The 21,661-nt window shown below is 39.3% G+C and overlaps 2 protein-coding genes across 2 annotated transcripts in view; one reads left to right on the top strand and one right to left on the bottom strand.

Annotated features, from left to right (window-relative positions):
- Positions 1-832: 832 nt before the first annotated feature.
- LOC123764023 (ubiquitin recognition factor in ER-associated degradation protein 1) lies at positions 833-11,133 on the bottom strand. Its single transcript, XM_069330170.1, is given in 8 exon segments — positions 833-1,055; positions 1,057-1,583; positions 3,728-3,843; positions 3,846-3,881; positions 4,363-4,411; positions 4,413-4,481; positions 8,493-8,607; positions 11,011-11,133. Coding segments are annotated over 7 exon segments (906 nt in total). The 5' UTR covers positions 8,496-8,607; positions 11,011-11,133; the 3' UTR covers positions 833-949.
- A 3,745-nt stretch (positions 11,134-14,878) lies between these two features.
- Positions 14,879-21,661, top strand: part of dup (double parked) — a 28,315-nt gene continuing 21,532 nt past the window's right edge. Inside the window, 2 exon segments of the mRNA XM_069330171.1 lie at positions 14,879-15,143; positions 17,695-17,926. Coding sequence (XP_069186272.1) covers positions 14,928-15,143; positions 17,695-17,926 — 448 coding nt within the window. The 5' untranslated portion in view covers positions 14,879-14,927.

Raw genomic sequence — 21,661 nt, forward strand, 5'->3', positions numbered from 1 at the left:
GAGTAAGGCAAATAGAAATGTGAGAGGAGGAGGAATATGTTAGCACATCATAATTTCGAAAGTGCTTTTCGTATAATTTGTGCAATTAGTTTTAATATGTAATACAGTACTGTACTTTAAAAATACCAGTACCAAATAATAAGAATTAAAGGTAGCCACATTGAGCTAACATTCTCGATGCACAAAACAGCTGCATGGAAAAGGAAGAGCGGACGAGGAGTCACAATAATGTCACTGAAGTACGTTGACCAAACCACACACTAGAAAGTGAAGGGACGACGACGTTTCGGTCCATCCTGGACCATTCTCAAGTCGATTGTCATGATTGACAATCATGACTTGAGAATGGTCCAGGACGGACCAAAACGTCGTCGTCCCTTCACTTTCTAGTATGTGGTTTGGTCAAGGAAGAGCGACTTCCTGTAAATTGTGATGTTTGCATTCATCTTGGTCAGCTTATAAATGGTGATGCTTGAGAGGGGTTTGACACTTTTCTTCTGGATTAACATAGCTTAACACCTTAACATGTCTAGAATGTTGTCACTTCACTCAGAAGTTAGGATGACAAAAGGTAACCCTGCATGAATTGTACAGAACATCATGCGCAAGAGATTGTAAAAAAGGTAATGGATAGTGACGAACTACAGTACAGTATATGAATCGAGTTAAAATTTTCTGATGTTGAATGAAAGTACGTAAGTAATTATCAAAAGAAGGCACCAAACCGGGAAGGCTATGTAGCACCATCAAATGTGCAGATATTGAATGAAAGTCTCTCAAAGTAAACACTTGGAACCTTACAACAAGAAGTCTATGTAATGAATAAAGAATAGTCAATGTAAATTTATTTTAAATGTTTCTCAAGCATAGTCTCGTGTAAAGATACAGTATGCAAGAATAAGTAATTGTCACAATAGTACAGTATAGTGACTACACTAATAATTACATATTATTTTCTAGTTTTAGCTTCTCGTAAGGAAGTACCTTTACCCTGGAAAGACTCGAATTCCTCTTGTTCTTCAACTTTTGTCTCGACATCATTTGTTTTTGTGGGCTTTTCTCCAGAATTTTATTAACCCAACTTCATAATCATAGTCAGGAATTCCTCGCTGCCTTGGAAGCCTCTTTAACAGTTCTTCTTGAGGCAACTCAAGATTTTTCTTTTTACCATCCAATCTGTTTCCTGAGCCTTGGAACGAATAAAATCCTGTGGGTTCAGGAATCATCTCTTCTTTGTCATCTTCAGGCATAGCTGCTGCACTATCCATTCTCTCTGGCTCCTGATAGCCAACTGGAGGGGCAAACTCTACATTCATATCACACTCAATGATGCTAACAGCATTGCCCGGCTTTACTTCTAGAACTCGCATCTCGTATATTCTGTCATTATAGTTGAGAGCAATCACGTCGTCCAAGGTTAAGCATGCAAAATTGCGCAGGGCATTTTCCAAAACAGCCTTAGGATTTGTTATGTCAAGAAATTCCACACTCTGAGGTTCAAACTTGGAGAAAGTGGCAACAGGCAAAGACTGAGATTCAATATGCACAAGATCACCTTCATCCAAGAGAAGATTCCTCATCATCTGTCAAAGAAAAATACAAATCAATACTGTATATGGAATAGAATATTTTTAATTCCCCCCAAAAATGTATCACATTCAACCATCAAATATCATAACAAAGCCTTTTGCACCATTATCATTTTGCCATGTACCAATTTTACTTTTGTGGCAGATGTATCTCTGACCCAGCCTTCAATATCATAGGGAATGTAGGAGTTTACACCAATGAGTGGTGGGTTGCAACCCGTTCTCGCACTTTCGTACAGTCAATATCGACTTATTTAATAAGTGAATATGTGACATACTAATTTATTGTGAATATTTTAGTTTACCTTGAAAAGCTTCATAAAAAACACTGACCTTACCTAACCTTCTTAGTATGTTAAGATAAGCATCTTATTGCTTCTTAATTACAATTATTACTTAACCTATTATAGGTATAGGTTAAGTAATAATTATAATTACGAAGCAATAAGATGCTTATCTTAACATACTAAGGAGGTTAGGTAAGGTCGGTGCTGTATAAGAAGCTTTTCAAGGTAAACTAAAATATTCACAATAAATTAGTATGTCACATGTGCACTTATTTAATAAGTCAATATTGACTGTACGAAAGTGCGAGAACGGGTTGCAGTGATGGGTAGTGGAATCTCTACATCAAATTAATGTTGTAAACATTCTAAATAGAATAAAAAAATAGCTGCATTTTTGGGAAAACCTAGTTTGAACTGAAATTGGTGACAATCTATATCTATCCATAGACAATCTATAGACCTATCTAGAGATGGGTCTATAGATCTTAGCAACTTTGCTCATGATGCTAAGATACTAGGGAAGACCAGAAAACTTACACAATTGCCATGCCCTTTCAAGAAGACCTCGACAAAGTAAGTGTATGGAGCAACAACTTGGCAAATGGAATTTAATGTGATGAAATGTCACATGGATTGTGAATAAGAGAAAATAGGCCACACACAACCTACAAATGTGTGAATGCTATAAAGAATTCTAATTAAGAAAGATTGAGGGGTGGTTCTAGATACAAAACTGTCACCTGAGGATCACAAAGAACATTGTACATGGAGCCTATTGCTACACTTTTCAATTTTAGAATTGCTTTTAAATACATGGATGGGGAAATACTAATGAAATTGTTCCCGACCCTTAAAAGATCAAAGTTGAAATATGAAGTTTTCAATACTAGATTTTAAAAATATTTTTTATTTTCTTGTTTTTCAAGTTACGTTGGCTATCATTTAGACAAAGTTGGAGTATTTGCCTAGTTGATTATGCACCAAAAATTTGTGGACATATCAGTTTCTGAAACTGATGTTTCAACAAAGTGTTTGGACATAACATCAGTTTCTGAAACTTGCACAATTATATAATGTTTTGTGCGGTTTAATGGTTAAAGTTACACTCTTGTCTTCTTCCAGCTTGATGTATATGTTAACGTTCAGCCGTTTTATTTTTTGTAGCTCTTAATTTGCTCTCATGAACCTGGACAAAATGGTCAGTCAATCCTCCTAAAATGATAGTACTTGTAGCAACTATTTGGCCAAATGTATAAAAATGGACCAGTGGACCCCAAAAAGGTCACTTTTTGTATTATTTAATTAGCCCAAATGACACTGAAATACTGGAAAAGTAAACAACTTAACCCAATCTGTCCAAATAATCCTAGGCCACCCATAAGATATGCTATCTTAGTCCTAATATGGTACTGTATGTATATGAAATTGCTAATCTAGGAATTTTTTTTTTTGGGGGGGGGGGGGAAGTACAAAACATAAATACTGTTGGCAGCAACAGTTGATATGAAATATATTCAAAAGTAAGGAATCTATATGCAAAAACAAAAATGACATTCAATAACTATAACATACAGTGAAGAGCATTATGCAAGCCTCGGTAAGTGCTAAAATCATGCAAGACGAGGGGCCAGGACTTGAAGTATGCCTGGCTCTACATTATATTGTGGCATCTCTCATAACAGTTTGGAGACACCAATGAGATATTGGAACCATATGGGCAACAATGCTATTCAAACAGTGACACAAACTGTATATCATCATTTGATGACTGCATTGCACAAGACGATCGTACTTAGAAAGTTATAGCTTCTAAGCTTATACAATAGACAATAACCTTAAGAACCAACTTACCCAATATGGAATATACACTTTTCCTTCATCTGCCACAAACTCCAGTACTCCACAATGCGTGTGTCTATTTGCCCGTTGGTTTGTAAGCTTAAATAGCATTGGGTATACAATATTAGACGTGTTAGGACATCCAAAGCTGAAGGGGGCATAATAACTGAAAACAGAAATAGTAGTAGTGTATAATAATGTGAAATCATAAATACGAGAACAATTATGATGACGAGCAAGTATAATTGCTTGTCAATGTGCAAAGAAGAATTATTCCCCCTCTTTAATCGTCTGATAAATGGACAAATTCAAACATATACTGGACAACGTTTATATTAATCCCAAGATGTAGAAAATCTGCAGAAGCAGCCACTTTTGTTAGCATTGTATACAATACATATATGTGAACTTTATATGAATACAAAATCTCAAACAAATTTAATAATTGACCACTTTATGGATACATTTATTAACTGAATGATTGATTAGTATAAGGGAATGAACTACAGAAATTATCATGCTTCAAAAGGCATACTGTGCTGGTAACTATAATATCCAGGTAAAATATAAATAAGCTCATTAAGATGCAATTTGCTAAGTGCCAACTGATATTTGTTTCATAAACGTTGACTAAATTTCACACTTACTTTTGCCACCATTCTCCACAGCCTGCTTGTCTCCGGGGAACATGGAGACAGGAGTAGCAGCGGTAGTGGGTGTTGAAAGGCCGTGGCTGCAGCGGCTCTCCAAACATATTGAAGCTGAACTGTTTGAGAAAAATGAACACCCCACAATTACATTCCTGACAACTAACAGCATTACATATATTATAATAAATGTGATACTTTGCAAATGATTTTACAGGTACAGTAATGACAAATACAAAATCAGAGTAGAATACACCTGGTAGTTAATGTATAAGTAAATCCAAGAGTACATATGATCACATGTAATCCTCAAAACCATATGAAGGCGGAGAGCAGTTAAAAATAAAAACCACACAGGAATATTCAGAGTTCAGTTCTGAATATGAGTTCTGTGTAAGTTCTGAATAATGTATGGTGAATATGAAAAATAATGGTAATCAAATTTTTAATTTGAAAATATATTTTTTTACATTTAAATTCAAATGGCAGATGTTAAAGTTATATTTATGGAAATTCAACTATTCCTTCCTCTCAATTCTGAAATTAACAAAATTGCAAAGAATATAAAATAAAAAAATATTTGTGAATACAATATGGTACAATTTATCAAACACCCAAAAGAGTAAAACATATCAGGTAAAAGTGCCAAGAACTCGGAAACGATACAAGAGGAGCTGGGATACGAGAACAGGGCAAAGGAACAGTGTTCATCCACTTGGGCAATAAAGGATTGAATGTGGAACCTGGAAAATATACAGCTGTCGTTGTACCAGCTTTAGCTAAAATGTCACTTACTAGGACTGATGAGGATACTTATATAAACTTATTATCTTCATAACAGTCAACTAAGGCTAGATACCTCACACCAAATGCACACACATTTAAATGTTACAAAACCACCACAAATGCAAATTATATTCTGTATGGTACAGTATTATATTGTCTTCTGAATTGACAAGAGAGATATAGGTATTAGATATTAACCCTTGTGTGGCTCTGGGCTATTTAGCATTTGTCACCCACAGGCACATACAAACAAAAAAAATATATTTTTCCTTCTAAACCTGTTAATTTGTGTTCTCTGATCATGGGAAAAATAAAAAAAAAATCGTAAGTGGCATATATTGCCCGCAATAGGATGGGGAAGTCTGGCAAAAAACAGGCACTGACTCAGCGTGCGTCCCAGACGGTCTGTTGCTCGCCAGCTGTCAGGCAGGAGTGGCCACAAAGAGACAATTACCTAATTATTTCAATGTCTCCGATTGATTTTTCGTAGTTTTTTGCTGTAATATTATTCAATAGTGTGTAGTGTGATATATTTATATAATAAAATGAGAGAATCATCGCTATACTCAAAAATATGGTGTGCATATTGTCGATTCAATTACAGTGGTACCTCGGAACACGAGTGTCCCTGTATGCGAGTTTTTCGGAATACGAGCAGGATTTCCTCGAAAATGTGTCTCGGAAGGCGAGGGTTACCTCGGAACACGAGTTTGTTGATACGTGTACAGGCCGACTAGCGCATGGCGATCGCGCCTCAGTTTACCAATGTCTCGCGCCCAGTGACTATCCCACCTGAATTCTTCACAAGGATTTACAGTTTTTTGTCGGTTTTTTGGCCATTTGAGCATAAAAGTTGTCATTATATATCTCGCCATGGGTCTCAAGAAAGCCATTGGTAAGGTTCAACCTAAGAAAATAGCTGTGAGTAGAGGCAGTAGAGGATGTCCCTTGATTAAGAAAATATGTGAAGTATGGGAAGAACTGCAAAGTTCTGTTGAAAAAACTCACCCAGATAAAGCTGTAGCAGGCCGTTGCATTGACCTTTTAAATAACAATGTGATGTCTTAATACAGACAAGTGTTAAAATGTAGGGAAAAACAAGTGTCTTTAGACAGATTCTTAGTAAAACAAGCAGGTCCTAGTGGTATGCAGGCAAAACGTGCCAGAGTGTGCATACCAGTGAAGTCCTCACTGCCTGATGTTATAATGGAAGGGGACTGCCCTTCTAAACAGTAACACCTCTCCTCCTCCTTCCTCCTCACATCTTCCATACACCAACAGCAGTCCTCAGCAAGGGTAAGTAATAACTTGAACAGTTTTGTTGGTTTATTTAGATGAATTAGGTATAAAAATTTAGTTTGATGTGGGGTTTTTGGGGTAGTCAGGAACGGATTAATTCATTTCAAATTATTTCTTATGGGGAAATTAGCTTTGGAATACGAGTTTTCGGAATACGAGCCATCTCCAGGAACGAATTAAACTCTTAAACTGAGGTACCCCTGTATTATGTTCATCAAGCAGTGAACAAATACTTTGTCGGTTATTACACTATATACACAGGTTATATATAAGTATCTGCATGTTTTGTTCACCATAACGAACCACTAAGTTGCTATTATGAGTCAAAAAGCAACGAGGAGTGGCCACCACACACCAGCCAGCCACTCGCTGCCACTCACTCCCTCAACACCTCACTCACCCACATTCTCCTCCCACCATACTGTTTTTGCTTTTATTCACTATATACAAACGTTATATATAAGTACAGTATCTACATTCATGTTCACCATAAGGAACCACTAATGTGGCATGCTCAGTGGCAGCCCGCCACTGGCTGCTACATCCTCCCTCCCTCAACTCACCCACATTCTCCTCCCACAATACTGTTTTTGCTTTTATTCACTATATACAGACATTATATATAAGTATCTGCATGTTTTGTTCACCTAAGTACAACTAAGTAAGTAAGTAACTAAGTTGATATAGTTAGTTCAGACACTAAGAGACATCGCTACACACAGTCAGGTGGCGGCTGCTTCCCTCACACATTCAAGGTCAGACATACTAAAATTTCACCCCCAACAACACTGTTTGTGGTGTTATTACCCTATATACAGACGTTATATATAAGTATCTACATGTTTTGTTCACCATAACTGTTCAACTAAGCTGGTATAATGCCCAAAGAGCATAGTCGCCACCCCTACCAACATGACAGATCATGCAGATGTTGCCACACCCAACACCAAAATGGCTTCTCCCCCACACTCCTTTTGCTGTTATTACACTGTATATACACGTTATATATAAGTATCTACATTCGTGTTCACCATAATGAACCACTAAGTTGGTATGCTAAGTGGCAGCCAGTGGCAGCCCGCCACTGGCTGCCACTCCCTCCCTCACCTCACCTGACTCGCCACCATTCTCCTCCCACCATACTGTTTTTGCTTTTATATACAGATGTTATATACAAGTATCTGCATGTTTTGTTTACCATAGCAAACAACTAAGCTGGTATAGTGAGTCCAGACAGTAAAAGGTGGTCACACACAGTCAGCAGACAACGCTACCTCCCTCCCCACCAAGATTACTCCTCCCAATACAGCACTAATTATCACAAAAATTCTGCTATTATCAGAATCCTGGTCATTTTTATCACAGTCAGGGATCTTCTGTAATAATATCATAGCTAAATAATAGCATGAACATGTATATTATGGCATTTTTAGGCGATGCTGTGGTCACAAGCTGAACAGGAGGGCTGTGAGCTCATGCTGCGTGCGTCAGGCTTGGTAGCTCACTCAATATTGAGGCCCCTCACACCCGGGAATTTGGCCCACTATTTTGTTTAAAAACGGCGTCTGTTTACAAGAGCCCTGATGAAGGTGTGGTGAACCCCGTGTATCCACGGGCTGTTTAAATCTTGCGTAGTACTCCAATACATCATATGATGTGGAGCACAAGTTGCTGCAAGTCACTGAACACATCATATGATGTGTTGCGCAGTTAAAGGGTTAAGTTTGGAAATTTACAAATATACACACAAGCCATTGACATCTGAAAACCTTGAGGACATTACATATAGTAACTTGGAATAATATGCCATGTGTGAAGGTAACTTTAACAGTGTTGGTTTCATTGTGTTGTCAGTATGTGGGGGTTGCTCGAGTGCTGACTGTAAGTTGGGGGGGTTGCTCGAGTGCTGACTGTAAGTGAGAGTTGCTCGACGTCCCACATCTTGGCAGTCTGTAGAAGTCACAAGAATTACCTTGGTATTTTTTCCTTATTCAGCATTACACACTATTGAAATACAGTACGACAATTATATGACAACTACTAACCATTCTGGTGGTGGTTCCTGATGTTCTCGCGTCACAGTATAACTTTTTGCTTGTATCTTTCCTTTCAGTTTATCACACAATCTGCCTCTTTGTGCCTTTAGTTTTTCTTCATTACCTGAAACAATTTAAAGTATTATATTGAATATCGTAGATGTGAGGTGGCCGCTATGTTCTGACAGAGGTTTAGGGGATTTTGAGCTATTAATTTATACCATAACTTAGCAGGCTTTAACAAATATTAGGGCCCAAATCACATGGTACATAGAGGTTGAAGTACAGACAGGCATCATCCAGCAAACACTCAACATAACTGTCCCTACGATTCCCTTGTTACAACTTGTAATATAGTTGTTACATCTTGTTATAATGTTTTTTATGACATATTAGAACGTTGTTACAACTTGCTATATTGATTTTTACAATTGTTGGGTGTTAAACCTTGTTCGAGCATTGTAGCAATGTGGTAGTTTTGTCGTGTGTTTGGTAGGCAGGGTTATATAATGGCTAGTCTTATACACAAATGGGATAGCAAATTTTGCGTCACAGAATTAATTGAATTCTGCAACCAAGTGGCAAAAATTAGGGAAGAAAGAGAGGGGCTGGGCAAATTGCACATTTTTGGATTACCAGAAAGCCTCTGACACAGTACCTCATAGGAGACTAGTGCATAAGCTGGAGATGCAAGCAGGAGTAAAAGGGAAAGTACTCCAATGGATAAGGGAGTACCTACGCAACAGAAGACAGTGAGTCACTTTAAGGGGTGAGGATTCAGAGTGGCAATACAAACAGAAAAACAAAAACAAAAATTAACCAAACCCTTGGAATGATCAAACATATCTTTGACTTTAAGGAAAAGAAGGTAGTAATTCAATTGTATAAATCTCTGGTGTGTCCCAACCTGGATTACTGTATCCAAGTAAGGAGACCTCATCGTCAGAAGGACATAGCAGCTCTGGAGAAGGTGCAACACCAGGCAACACAAATCTTACCAGAGCCAAGTCAACTCTCGTATCAGCAACAGTTGAGGGCCACAGGGTTATCTTGAGGATATCTTGGGATGATTTCGGGGCTTTTAGTGTCCCCGCGGCCCGGTCCTCGCGGCCTCCACCCCCAGGAAGCAGCCCGTGACAGCTGACTAACACCCAGGTACCTATTTTACTGCTAGGTAACAGGGGCATAGGATGAAAGAAACTCTGCCCATTGTTTCTCGCCGGCGCCCGGGATCGACCAAGGGACCACAGGATCACAAGTCCAGCGGGTTAACAGCACTGCAGACCAGGCATGACAGGGTGGATTTTATTGAAACTTTTAAAATACTGAACAGTATGGGAGATGTTGATCCGGATAATTTCTTCAAAAGGTCACAAACAAGGAGCAACAGGTTCCAGCTCAACCAACCACAATGTAGGCCTGAAAACTGGAGATGTTTTTTCCACCCACAATAATAATAAAAATAATAATACATTTTATTCACAAGAAGGTATGATGGGATCGCGAGATTACATAAGACTGGTATTTTTACCTTCTTGCACAGCCACTAACACGCACAGCATTTCGGGCAGGTTATAAACCCATTGAACTGCTTACCTGCCAAAGTCATGGATGCCAAAACTATCGAATTATAAAAATTCAGCTGGCAAAATCATCTGATCAAATAGAGGGACCTTTGACAAGCCGCCAGCTTCCTGTCCTAGAGTCTAGTCGAGGTCACTGTGTTTGTGGTCCTCAAGTATACACACGTTATGCTTATATAGAATCCTCCCCCACAAATTCCACCTGCTGACCCCCTCCCCAGGATGCAATCACACAAGCTGACTAAAAACTCCTGGGTACCAAGTTCCAGGTGAACAAAGGCATTAGGTGATAGTAAATGTAGCCAACCGTTTCTATGACCCTTGAGGGCCTTTGTGCACTATTAAGGCAGTTGTAGCGTGTACCCGAGTGTCAACAAGTGTCTTACCCTCAGGTAAACTAGGTAAGGTAGGAGTGTAATAGTACTCACCTAATTGCGCTTGCGGGGGTTGAGCTTTGGCTCTTTGGTCCCGCCTCTCAACTGTCAATCAACTAAGGGAGATAGTGGGGATATAAGGGAGGCCGTGGAGGAGGAGGACGGGTTACCTCACCACAACAACATGGCCGCGTTCACATACCTCAGTTCAGTTTATTCAGGTAAGATACATACATACAAGAGGTTTTACAAAAATTGATAGATTTATAGATCTATATCTATAGATCTATATTTATAGATCTATATTTATAGATCTATATATATTTATATTTATATATATATATATATTTATATTTATATCTATATCTATTTATATCTATATTTATAGATCTATATATATTTATATTTATATATATATATATATATATATATATATATATATATATATATATATATACCTCAGGTGATGCTACACACACGGGTAACACCACTACTCATACCTTGACAACCATCTCTTTTCATCTTCTCTAATACTTATTAAACACTGTATTGTTATAGTATATATATTACCGATGTTATAGATTATCAACACTTCTAAATAATCCTTAATGTAGTCCACGTCAGGTTGCTGATTAGATCAAAAATTCCTGGAAGACGGTCTATATAGAGAGCATAGAGTAATATTAGACACTAACGCCACACAGGTGACGAGTCCTCACTTGGTGCTCGGGACTCGAACGCGGCCTCCAGGTAAACAACGGCAAGGAAACTGTGAGGAGAAAGCACCAAGCCATGACACCTATATATTTATTTATTTATTTATTTATTTATTTATTTATTTATTTATTTATTTATTTATTTATTTATTTATTTATTTATTTATTTACAAGAAAGTACATTTTCCTCGAGATACTTGTGTAACGGTTCTATTGTTACGTAAAGTATGGTGACAATAAACACAGACACTAAGATACTATATATATATTTGGTCGAATATACAGAAGTACACAGGTGATACTTTGGTGTGAGTTGAGCGCACTGAGCGTCGGTACAGTATCTCGCAAGTGTCTGCTCTAGACCACACTTGAAAGTAGACTCTGGTTAATGTTTGCTATTCTGCTGCTTATATGCCCGGGCAACGCCTCACCTCATTCATCTCCAAAGGTTGACAGGAATATTAACAAAGCATTTGGAGCGAGTATATTATTGGGATAATCTACTCGCTACAGAACTCCCCCTCCCAGGGGATGAAAGGAAAAATACTTGATCAAGGAACTTAGCTGGTCGGTGAATTGTACGCCCTGCTCGCGTTACATAACCATCAAAGTTAACTTCCTCCTCTTCGCTGATGTCATCTAACTGGGGTCGTAGGGTGGGAGGTCGCACAGGATCGTCCGTCGTCGTAGGATCAGGTTGTGGTGCGGCTGGTAACTGGGTTTGTAGGGTGGGAGGTCGTACAGGATCGTCCGTTGTCGTAGGTGGCGGTGCTGCTGGTAACTGTGGTCGAAAAAGTGAACTGCGTAGTCGGCGGATGTGTCTCTGGATTTAGCAGTGTCGCAGACGTTGAGACGAAGCCTGGAGCAGAGCAGAGAGCTGAGTGAGGCCGGAGTCGTGGAGCTCTATGTGGGAGAGCGTGGCGGCTCGATTGAGAATTGTGAGTGTCTGAACTCGGGGAGCAAGAGCGTGGCGGCTCGATGCGGTCGTAGTCTGCTGTCTGCTCTGTGTCGAAGCTGTAGCGTCTTGGGTTGATTAGGACTGTACACGCCGGGTACTACATTGTTGACTGTGGAAATTGTAGTCTGGTACCAAAAGATGTAGGCAGTGTGTGGACAAGCTCGGTGTAGCAGGAGAGAAGAATGTGCATAATTGTTGCGTCCTTGGGTCGCTGGTGGAGCATTTAGATCCGGGGCGGATGGGCTCGGGCACCAGGACATTAGGAGGTAATGTAGGCACGTAGTTAGGACAACGAGGTAATCACATCTAGAGCTGAATTGTCCTGAAGGCGACGAAGTGTCGGAAACGCAAGCTGTAAGTCCTGTACTGCGCAAAGTGCTTGAGTCGGCAGAGTATCAGAATGCAGTGAACGTGTACATGAATCTGACGAAAGAGCAGCTTTCGTGGGCGCCCCTGTAGAACAAGCAGTGCCCTGGCAGCGACGGAGAGTCGGCAGGACAGGCTGTAGATCCCACATTTTGTAGTTACTGATGAAGCTGCCAGATGAGTGAGTAGTGATCGTGGAGCAGCAAGCCGTAGTAGATGAAAATGCAGAGACGATCGCGATGAAAATCATAGCTGTGGCAAGGGTGTTGGCAACGTTCCATGACAGGTGGCTGCGGTCCACAGCAAGCAGCAGCAGTGGAGGTCCAGTGAGAGTCCATGTTGTAGTCCATCGTGGCTGGGTATCGTCGAAACTCTCTGGGGTCACCAATGTAACGGTTCTATTGTTACGTAAAGTATGGTGACAATAAACACAGACACTAAGATACTATATATATATTTAGTCTAATATACAGAAGTACACAGGTGATACTTTGGTGTGAGTTGAGCGCACTGAGCGTCGGTACAGTATCTCGCAAGTGTCTGCTCTAGACCACACTTGAAAGTAGACTCTGGTTAATGTTTGCTATTCTGCTGCTTATATGCCCGGGCAACGCCTCACCTCATTCATCTCCAAAGGTTGACAGGAATATTAACAAAGCATTTGGAGCGAGTATATTATTGGGATAATCTACTCGCTACACTTGTACCCCATTTCTTGTGGTAACATGTTGGATTTTTTTCGTTGCCATTTCATTGACGATGATCTTGCACGAGTCATCCTCCCAGGGAGGTAACCTCTCTACAGGCAGGAGCTCACGGGCTTGCTCAAGCAGGTGAAGTTCTTCAAGGTAGCAGACTGATCTGTGATGCCATTTTTTTGCTTTTCCTGTTTTCCCCTGAAAGTAGCACAGAACTCATTTTTTTCTTAGCAATATCATTGTAATGGGGATCTCTGGCTTAACAATTGCAAGCTTAACATTTAGCTCCTTAGTTCTGCTTTTAACACTGGGAAGGGACAACTCCTCTCATAGATTAGACGTTTTGCGTTTTGTGTTTTTGTTTTGTGTTTTGTGTGTTTTGTTTTGACAATTGAATGGTTCCAGAGTTCTTGGAACTCCAAGAATGATTGCCATGGCTTCATTCTGAATGCTCTCGAGCCTTTTCATATCGCTTTGGGAGTAGTTGCATAAAACTGGTGCGGCATAGTCTATGACGGAGCGCACATAGGCTGTGTACATCATTTTAAGCACGGCAATAGAGGCTCCATGTCCATTCCAGGTCATGGCTTTCAGTGCCATGAAAGCCATGACTTTTGCCATGAAAGTCGACTTTTGCATGTTCCTATGAGTTGATTGAGCTCCTCTTTCTTCCCCTTGTTAGAGCCGACATTGAGGCCAAGGTACCGATAGACTAAGATTGGATATAGTCCAGTGTATCTCAAATTTGCTTCTTGGGTGGAAAGGGAGGGATTAAAATTGGAAAGGGTGTAATCTCCCACGGTGCTGGAACAATTGAATGGTTACAAAGTTTAATCTCTGAAATCTTAATCTTAATCTTAAATCTCTGAATATGTTAGACATTAAGTCACTGCACATTCTCTCATGTGTATTATACATATATAAAACGCTAAACTATAATGCCAATCCTGATCTCAAAAGCTTCATAGAAGGTTGTATCAGAACCCATGAGCATCACACCAGAAATAAATACAGTTTTGATATTCCTAGAGTACGACTTAATCAAACTAGAAATGCTCTACAAATCAAGGGGCCCAGAATGTGGAATGACCTTCCCAACCATGTTAAAGACTGTACCTCTCTCAACCAGTTTAAGTTAAAAGCGAAGCTATACCTAATAAATTCCCTGTAACCTACCTTACCCTTCTATTGTCAACCAATGTCTGTTTTTTTCTTTAAAGAGCGCTGTTTGTCGACATAATTGTATTTGTGCTGCTTTTTCATCTTTGTTTTCATTTCTTGTTTTCATTCTACTCATTATGCTCAATTAGTATTAAGCTTGTCATTTAAGTTTATCATGCCCGAAACGCTTTGCGTAATAGTGGCTTTAGGCATTGTATGTACTAGCTCTACCTATAAGTCAAACAATCCTTGTAAATATTTATTGTATGTATGTACCTTACCTAAATAAAATTGTATTGTATTGTATTGTATTGTAATATTTTATATTATTGGCCCAAAATAAATTCAATAAGCTCATAAGCTAGTTTAAAGTCTTATCATATTTGCATTTATTCGAATAATTGAAGGCATTAATGGTTTAGCTTTATTTAAAATATTAAAGAATTCTTATACTGTGGCATACGCCATATATGCGTATATTTTGTATACAAAGAGAAAAATAAGAGCACCCTAAAGAATGTAGTCACAACTTAAAGCGAGTCTACAAATCGAGGTTGGCGGGAAGACGGCATTGTTTACAAGCTTACGATGGCCGCCACACAAACTAATCTGCGACAGTTTTTCAAGAATAGGAAAAGCGCCCGTGACACAAATTTCGCAAAAAATGGCAAAAATGCATTATCAGGAATCGTTACGAAGAGGGTGCAGGCGAAGATAGCGGAGAAGGATGGAACGGCTGACATTGGCGAGTTTGTGTTTGTCAGCAGCAAATCTACTGGGCTTAATGTAGGCCAGCGTCTGCAGGTAGGAGACGGCGGGGTTAGGTTAAATATACACACGTGCTTCGTTAAAGGATTTTTTTTATTTTTTTTTATGTTTATCTAATTGGGTGATTACCAGGGTAGAAAGCAGTCCCTCTTGTCATAGTCTTAAGACACTCTCCAGGCACTTTGCGAGCACTTTGGCCTGAGTGACTGGGCACTAGTCCTTAAATGAAGCCTCTATTCACCCAGCAGTGAATGAGTACCTGGTTGTTGAAACAATTTGGTGGGTCGTATTCCCGGGAAAATTAGGGTTAAGGAAACACTATGCGTACTAGTAGCTTTATAAGAATGTAAGAACTCTGCTATATGTATAAATAAAATGAAAAAATAAAAAATTCTTTGGAACGAAGTTACCTAAGGGTCACTAGCACTCTAGTGACCTCGATGAGGACAGAAACCCGGTGGCTTGTCATAGGTCCCCCTCATTTATCCTAATGATTTTTTAGGCAGTATAAAATTCAAGTGTTTTGGCATTTACGGCTTTGGCGGGTAGGCAGTTCCATAGGTTTATAGCACTGTTGGGTGAAAAAGCATAACCTTTTTCAGTCCTATATTGTGGCTTGTTGAGCTTGAACCCATTGCTTCTTGTTTGTGTTACATCTGATCTTTTGAAGTTTTTGCTTTAAGTTCCTCTACTCCATGAGGGGTTATCTTGAGATGATTTCAGGGCTTTAGTGTCCCCGTGGCCCAGTCCCCGACCAGGCCTCCACCCCCCAGGAAGCAGCCCAGTGACGGCTGACTAACACCCAGGTACCTATTTTACTGCTAGGTAACAGGGACATAGGGTGAAAGAAACTCTGCCCATTGTTTCTCGCCGGCACCCGGGATTGAACCCGGGACCACAGGATCACAAGTCCAGCGTGCTGTCCGCTCGGCCGACTGGCTCCACAACTGAATTTGGGGAGTGGTTGGCCGGGTGGTTGAATTTCGGGTGGTTGGCATTAACAACTGCACTGCATTAAAATATGAGTGTTTTTGCTGTTATTACACTATATGCACATATTGTATATGCCTATCTACATATGTATTTACCATAATGAACTTGTATCTGTGGATGTCGGTAAAGCTTTGAGGGAGATGTGTAAAAAATTGATAAATTTATTTGATAAATAAGCAGACTGTATACTGGAAGGTTCTTGTTTCACAATTCCCGCACAGTCCCCGGCTGTGCAGTACTTTTTATTTAATTATGTTTGATTTAAAATATTAATTCTGCTACTCCAAGTTTATTCCTGATTAATGAATTGATTTATATAACTTCCTACACTGTCTGAACTAGTTAGTAAAACAATATAGCTTAGCTGTCTAGAAGACATCTCAGAGCAGCTGAAACATCGTATGTCATCCATAGAACAGAGCAGGTCTCGTGTTCAATATGGCTGCCTCACATCTGACTGGTTTTAGTTAACACGACTTTCCTACTGATAATTTCTACTATTAGATTGAATGATATTAATTTATAATTATTCAATTAAATTCAGTATCCCTAATTAGTAGAATCAAAGGACTAACACTTGTTTGTGTTTATAATCGCGTTCATAAACAGCTCAACCCCCTAGTCTCCCTGATCGTACACATCTGGCTAGAAATATGTAAATAATAGATACAGAGGTTCACTTATCAATAAGTGTGAGTTGGAGTAGAGATGTGGACATCTGAACAGCAGTAATCAACTGAATTACTGTTGATGACAAGCTATACAAATGTCCAATATTTGTATAGCATGTCAACATGTGTTTCACTAACAAGCAAGCAGCCTCCCAAGTGATGGCATCATTGCCTACCTCTCACTCTTGTAGTCGATGCGAGGATTCGAATGCTTATTTAAGAGTTATTTCTATATTCTAATTGAATGCAACTTCAAACTATTAGAATAAATTTAATAAATTGATAGTGTGATCCATTTTCCTCACTCATACTTGTGTGTGAGATTTCATAAGAATCAACTTCAGTTCCTCATTTGTCTTGTCATGAGGTAGGACCGGCTGACAAAAATAAACATACGTATCGCCCATAATAATAAGATATCATAAGTCATCTGCTTACCCTTACTACCACCTTGCAGCTCCAAATACTCCACTTAACTTAGGGAGGAGGGGTACCCTTCCCACTAGGTAACAATTCAGTCTCGTCGATTATCACTCGGACGAGACAGATGAACACAACAAGGCTATATTGAAAGCAGGAGAAGGGGATCCAGTTGACATTCAATTGTGATGGATGGAATCAGATCATGGATGTGGAATCTGACCATTGCAAGCACTTTGCAAGCAAATAAATCCACTATACGAGTCAGAGTGGGCTGTAAAATCTCCTCTCTTGCAGTAATTTGTCATCTAACTGAAAACATTTACTAGCCCATGTCTGGCAGTACTAGAATGGTCTTTACTCTCATGTTTGTAAGGATTTACTAAACTTTATAAAGGTTGTGAAGGAAACTTTTTCGTAGTGGTTTCCTCTGAGTTTCATGAAAGTATTATTTCAGAATCTCTAGTTAGACTGTCTGTAGCAATTGATAATTTATTTTTCAGACTAAAGCAGAAGAAACCTTAACCACTACAAACTGCCATTTGAAAAGGGAAGAAAATCTTAGACCACCAGTAACTCCAAAAAGAAAAAGGGATGAAGATGAAGAGACGAAACGAAAAAAGAGAAAGCAGATTGACGAGGACAATGGATATAAAACTCCAGAAGGATCCAAGACTAAAATCGGTGGCCAACCAGAGACTGCACAAAGATCTGCTAAGAAGAAGCTTATCATGGAACCATGGAGAGGATGACACTAAACACAAAGATGAGAGCAAGGTATGTATATCTCCTAAATATTTAGAGAGTAGAGTATATCTGTTGTGGGATTGGATCCAACATGTCCTATGCATTATTTGTAATTGCATGTCCTTTCTGCTCCTGGTTATTTATTCCTTGGTCCTTTATAGCCTCATATTTTAAATTTCACTGCTTCTATTGTTTTTTTGCTTCCTTCCCTTTTTTCTCAGTCCCCATCTCTGTACTTTATTTTTTTTCCCAGACTAGAAAGAAGTCCTCATTAGGGGACATTATACTGTACTCCTTCAGACTGTAGACACAGCTTGAATATGGTAGTTAAAGTAATTAAATGGATGTACCTGTACAGTACCTCCCCATTTTTCAACTTATTTTATATCTACGGACGTTTATAAGTTCATAATAAATTTAGGTGTATTAATTTTTGGTAAGCTATATTTTATGTATTTTTAATATAATTTATTTTCAGGAAGCTCCTGAGTGCTCCATCAAAGACAACAAAGAGAGAAGGAATTGTAAGTACTGTATAGTACTGTATTTCTTTAAATTTGTTTAATTTTGGCGTTGATTGAAATACAGTAGCTTGTCTAGTAGAAAATCTGTTTCAATGTCTTTGTGCTTGCTGGAGATCTTGCAGAAAATCATTCGGTGGTGTGAGAATTTGATGCATACACTTTGGATTAATTACAGGATCACAAATGTCAGAGGTGAAGAAAACTCTTTCCACCTGCAAATTATTCTTCCAGTGAATTTGTTTTTAAATTTTTTACTGTAATATTTGTATTCTCTACTTCCATTTATTATCCCTTTTTCCACTTTTTTGGCAAGAAAAGTTACCATTCGCATGTCTCAAGGAAAGATATACAGTATAAGGCCAAGACTAACCCCCGGGCAGCGCTTGGGGTTATAGTTTGTGACACCGCCAGGCACAAAAAATTAATTTTTTTTTTTAAGATTGTTAAAATGTGTTCTCTGATCATGGGAAAAATAAAACAAAATCGTAGGTGACATTACATATTTTATACACTGCCACAAAGATATTATTACCTAATTATTTAAATGTCTGATTTTTTATTTTTTCCAGTACCATAATATTATTCAATAGTGTGTAGTGTGATATATTTATATAATAAAATGTGTGAACCATTGCTATACTCAAAAGTATGGTGAGTATATTAGTTATTCAATTATGTTTATAAAACGATAAACAAATCGTTTTGCTGTTATATATATCATTTCCCTGGAAACAAACCGAAGTTGTTGCTATTTTCAGCTTGTTACAACTTGTAATAAAGTTGTTACATCTTGGCTTAACGTGTTTATGACGTATTAGAACGTTGTTACAACTTGCTATATTGGTTGTTATAACTGGTTAGGAGGTGTAAAAACTTGTTTGAACGTTGTACCAACATCGTAGTTTCGGTGTGTGTTTGGCGGATTGTATATAGTGTAATAAGTATCTGCATGTTTTGTTCACCATAGAGAACCACCAAGTTGGTATGGTGAGTCCGAACAACAAGAGTGGGCTGCCACACCCAGCCAGCCCTCCCTCGCTCCCTCCTTCAACCCTCCTTCAACCTCACTCACCAACATTGCTCCTCCCACCATACTGTTTTTTCTGTTACTACACTATATGCACGCATTATATATAAGTATCTACATGTTTTGTTCACCATAACTGTACAACTAAGCTGGTATGGTATCCAAACAACATAGTGGCCACAAAAACCTGCATGAAAAGTCACACACCAGCCAGCAGACAATGCCACCTCCCTCACCAAAATGGGTCCTCACAACATACTCCTTTTGCTGATATTACACTATATAGTGTATAGATATCTAACTATATTACATTATTACATGTAATAGATAAGTACAGTATCTACATTTGTGTTCACCATAACGAACCATTAAGCTGGTATGATGAGTCCATACAATAACAGTGGCCACCACACACTGCGGGACCAAAGAGCCAAAGCTCAATCCCCGCAAGCACAATTAGGTAAGTACACCAGCCAGCTGATGCCACCTCCCTCTCTCTCCCTCACCAAGATTCCTCCTCCCACCATACTACGCACATCGCTAATTACCACAATCCTGCTATTATCAGAATCATGGTCACTAAATCCTGTAAATGAAATCGCTTTCCCCTTCAGAGCAGGAGAGATTGCAGAAATGGAGGGAACACAGAGAACATATACGGCACGCATAGATCCGATAAAGCACCTAAATTATTGGGATTGTCTGAAAGCTCTCCATATATACTCGCTAGAAAGGAGACGAGAGAGATATCAAACAATATACATGTGGAAAGTACTAGAGGGGCCAGGTCTTAAATCTACACAGTAAAATACTGTAATAGCGTACTGGAGTGAACGATATGGAAAAAAATGCAGAATAGAACCAATGAAGAGCAGGGGTGCCATAGGCACAATCAGAGAACACTATATAAACATAAGAGGTCCACGGTTCAACATTCTCCCAGCGAGCATAAGAGATATTGCCGGAACAACCGTGGACATCTTCAAGAGAAAACTAGATCATTTTCTCCAAGGAGTGCCGGACCAACCGAGCTGTGGTGGATATATGGGCCTGCGGGCCACTTCAAGCAACATCCTAGTGGACCAAACTCTCACAGGTCAAGCCTGGCCTCGGGCCAGGCTTTGGGAGTAGAACAACTCCCAGAACCCCATCAAGCAGGTGTCAAGCAGGTAATAATTTTTCCACAAGTTTATATCATAAAGGAACATGAGAAGTAATTTGAAGATTCTTAGATGGACCAAACAATGGCACACTGTGGCTAGTGCTGTGAACATCTGGAACAGCATTGGGTTCACTGATATCTGAACATTATACAGAGTCTTTATCACTGTCGGGCTCTTCTGTAATACCTCAGTACTGAGGCTTTCACACTTGGGAATGTTGCCCACAATTTTTTTTTAAATGGCGTCTGTTTAATACAACCCTGAGGAAGCTGATGTGAACCCTGTGTAGCTGCGGGACTTTTAAATCTTACACAGTCTCAGTTTAAATCTCGTCCTGTAACTACACTTAGGTAATTACAGTATCCCTACCATCCATAGCTGTGGATGGTAGTTACCATCCAGCAGTAGTTACTCGCTTCGGCTATATATGTATTGCCCCCTTTAAAGGTTATCTTGAGGTTATCTTAGATGATTTCGGGGCTTTAGTGTCCCTGCGGCCCGGTCCTCGACCAGGCCTTCACCCCCAGGAAGCAGCCCGCGATAGTTTACTAACACCCAGGTACCTATTTTACTGCTAGGTAACAGGAGCATAGGGTGAAAGAAACTCTGCCCATTGTTTCTCGCCGGCGCCCGGGATCGAACCCGGGACCACAGGATCACAAGTACAGTGTGCTGTCCGCTTGGCCGACCGGCTTCCCTATACACATAGGGTTAGTGTATAAAGGATATAGATTATATTATTTACCCATTATTATACTATTTCTCACTTTTATGGGATTGGGATGCGGTCACCAGCCCAATCCTCTCAACTTTTGTAATACAGGAAATGTGGCTGGTGTAACTACATATTGGTTGGTAATGGGGTCGTTACGTCCCATGTCTGTGCCAGATTACATTTATTACATTGTTTATATATTGCTAAGTCCTTAATGGCTGATAGTAGGTGGGTGAAAAGTGTATTAGTGAATTTGAGTATAGGAAGAGAGGGGTTTGGAAGATGATTAGCAGA

The sequence above is a fragment of the Procambarus clarkii genome, chromosome 23 (genome assembly GCF_040958095.1).
Source record: "Procambarus clarkii isolate CNS0578487 chromosome 23, FALCON_Pclarkii_2.0, whole genome shotgun sequence".
Lineage (NCBI taxonomy): Eukaryota > Metazoa > Arthropoda > Malacostraca > Decapoda > Cambaridae > Procambarus > Procambarus clarkii.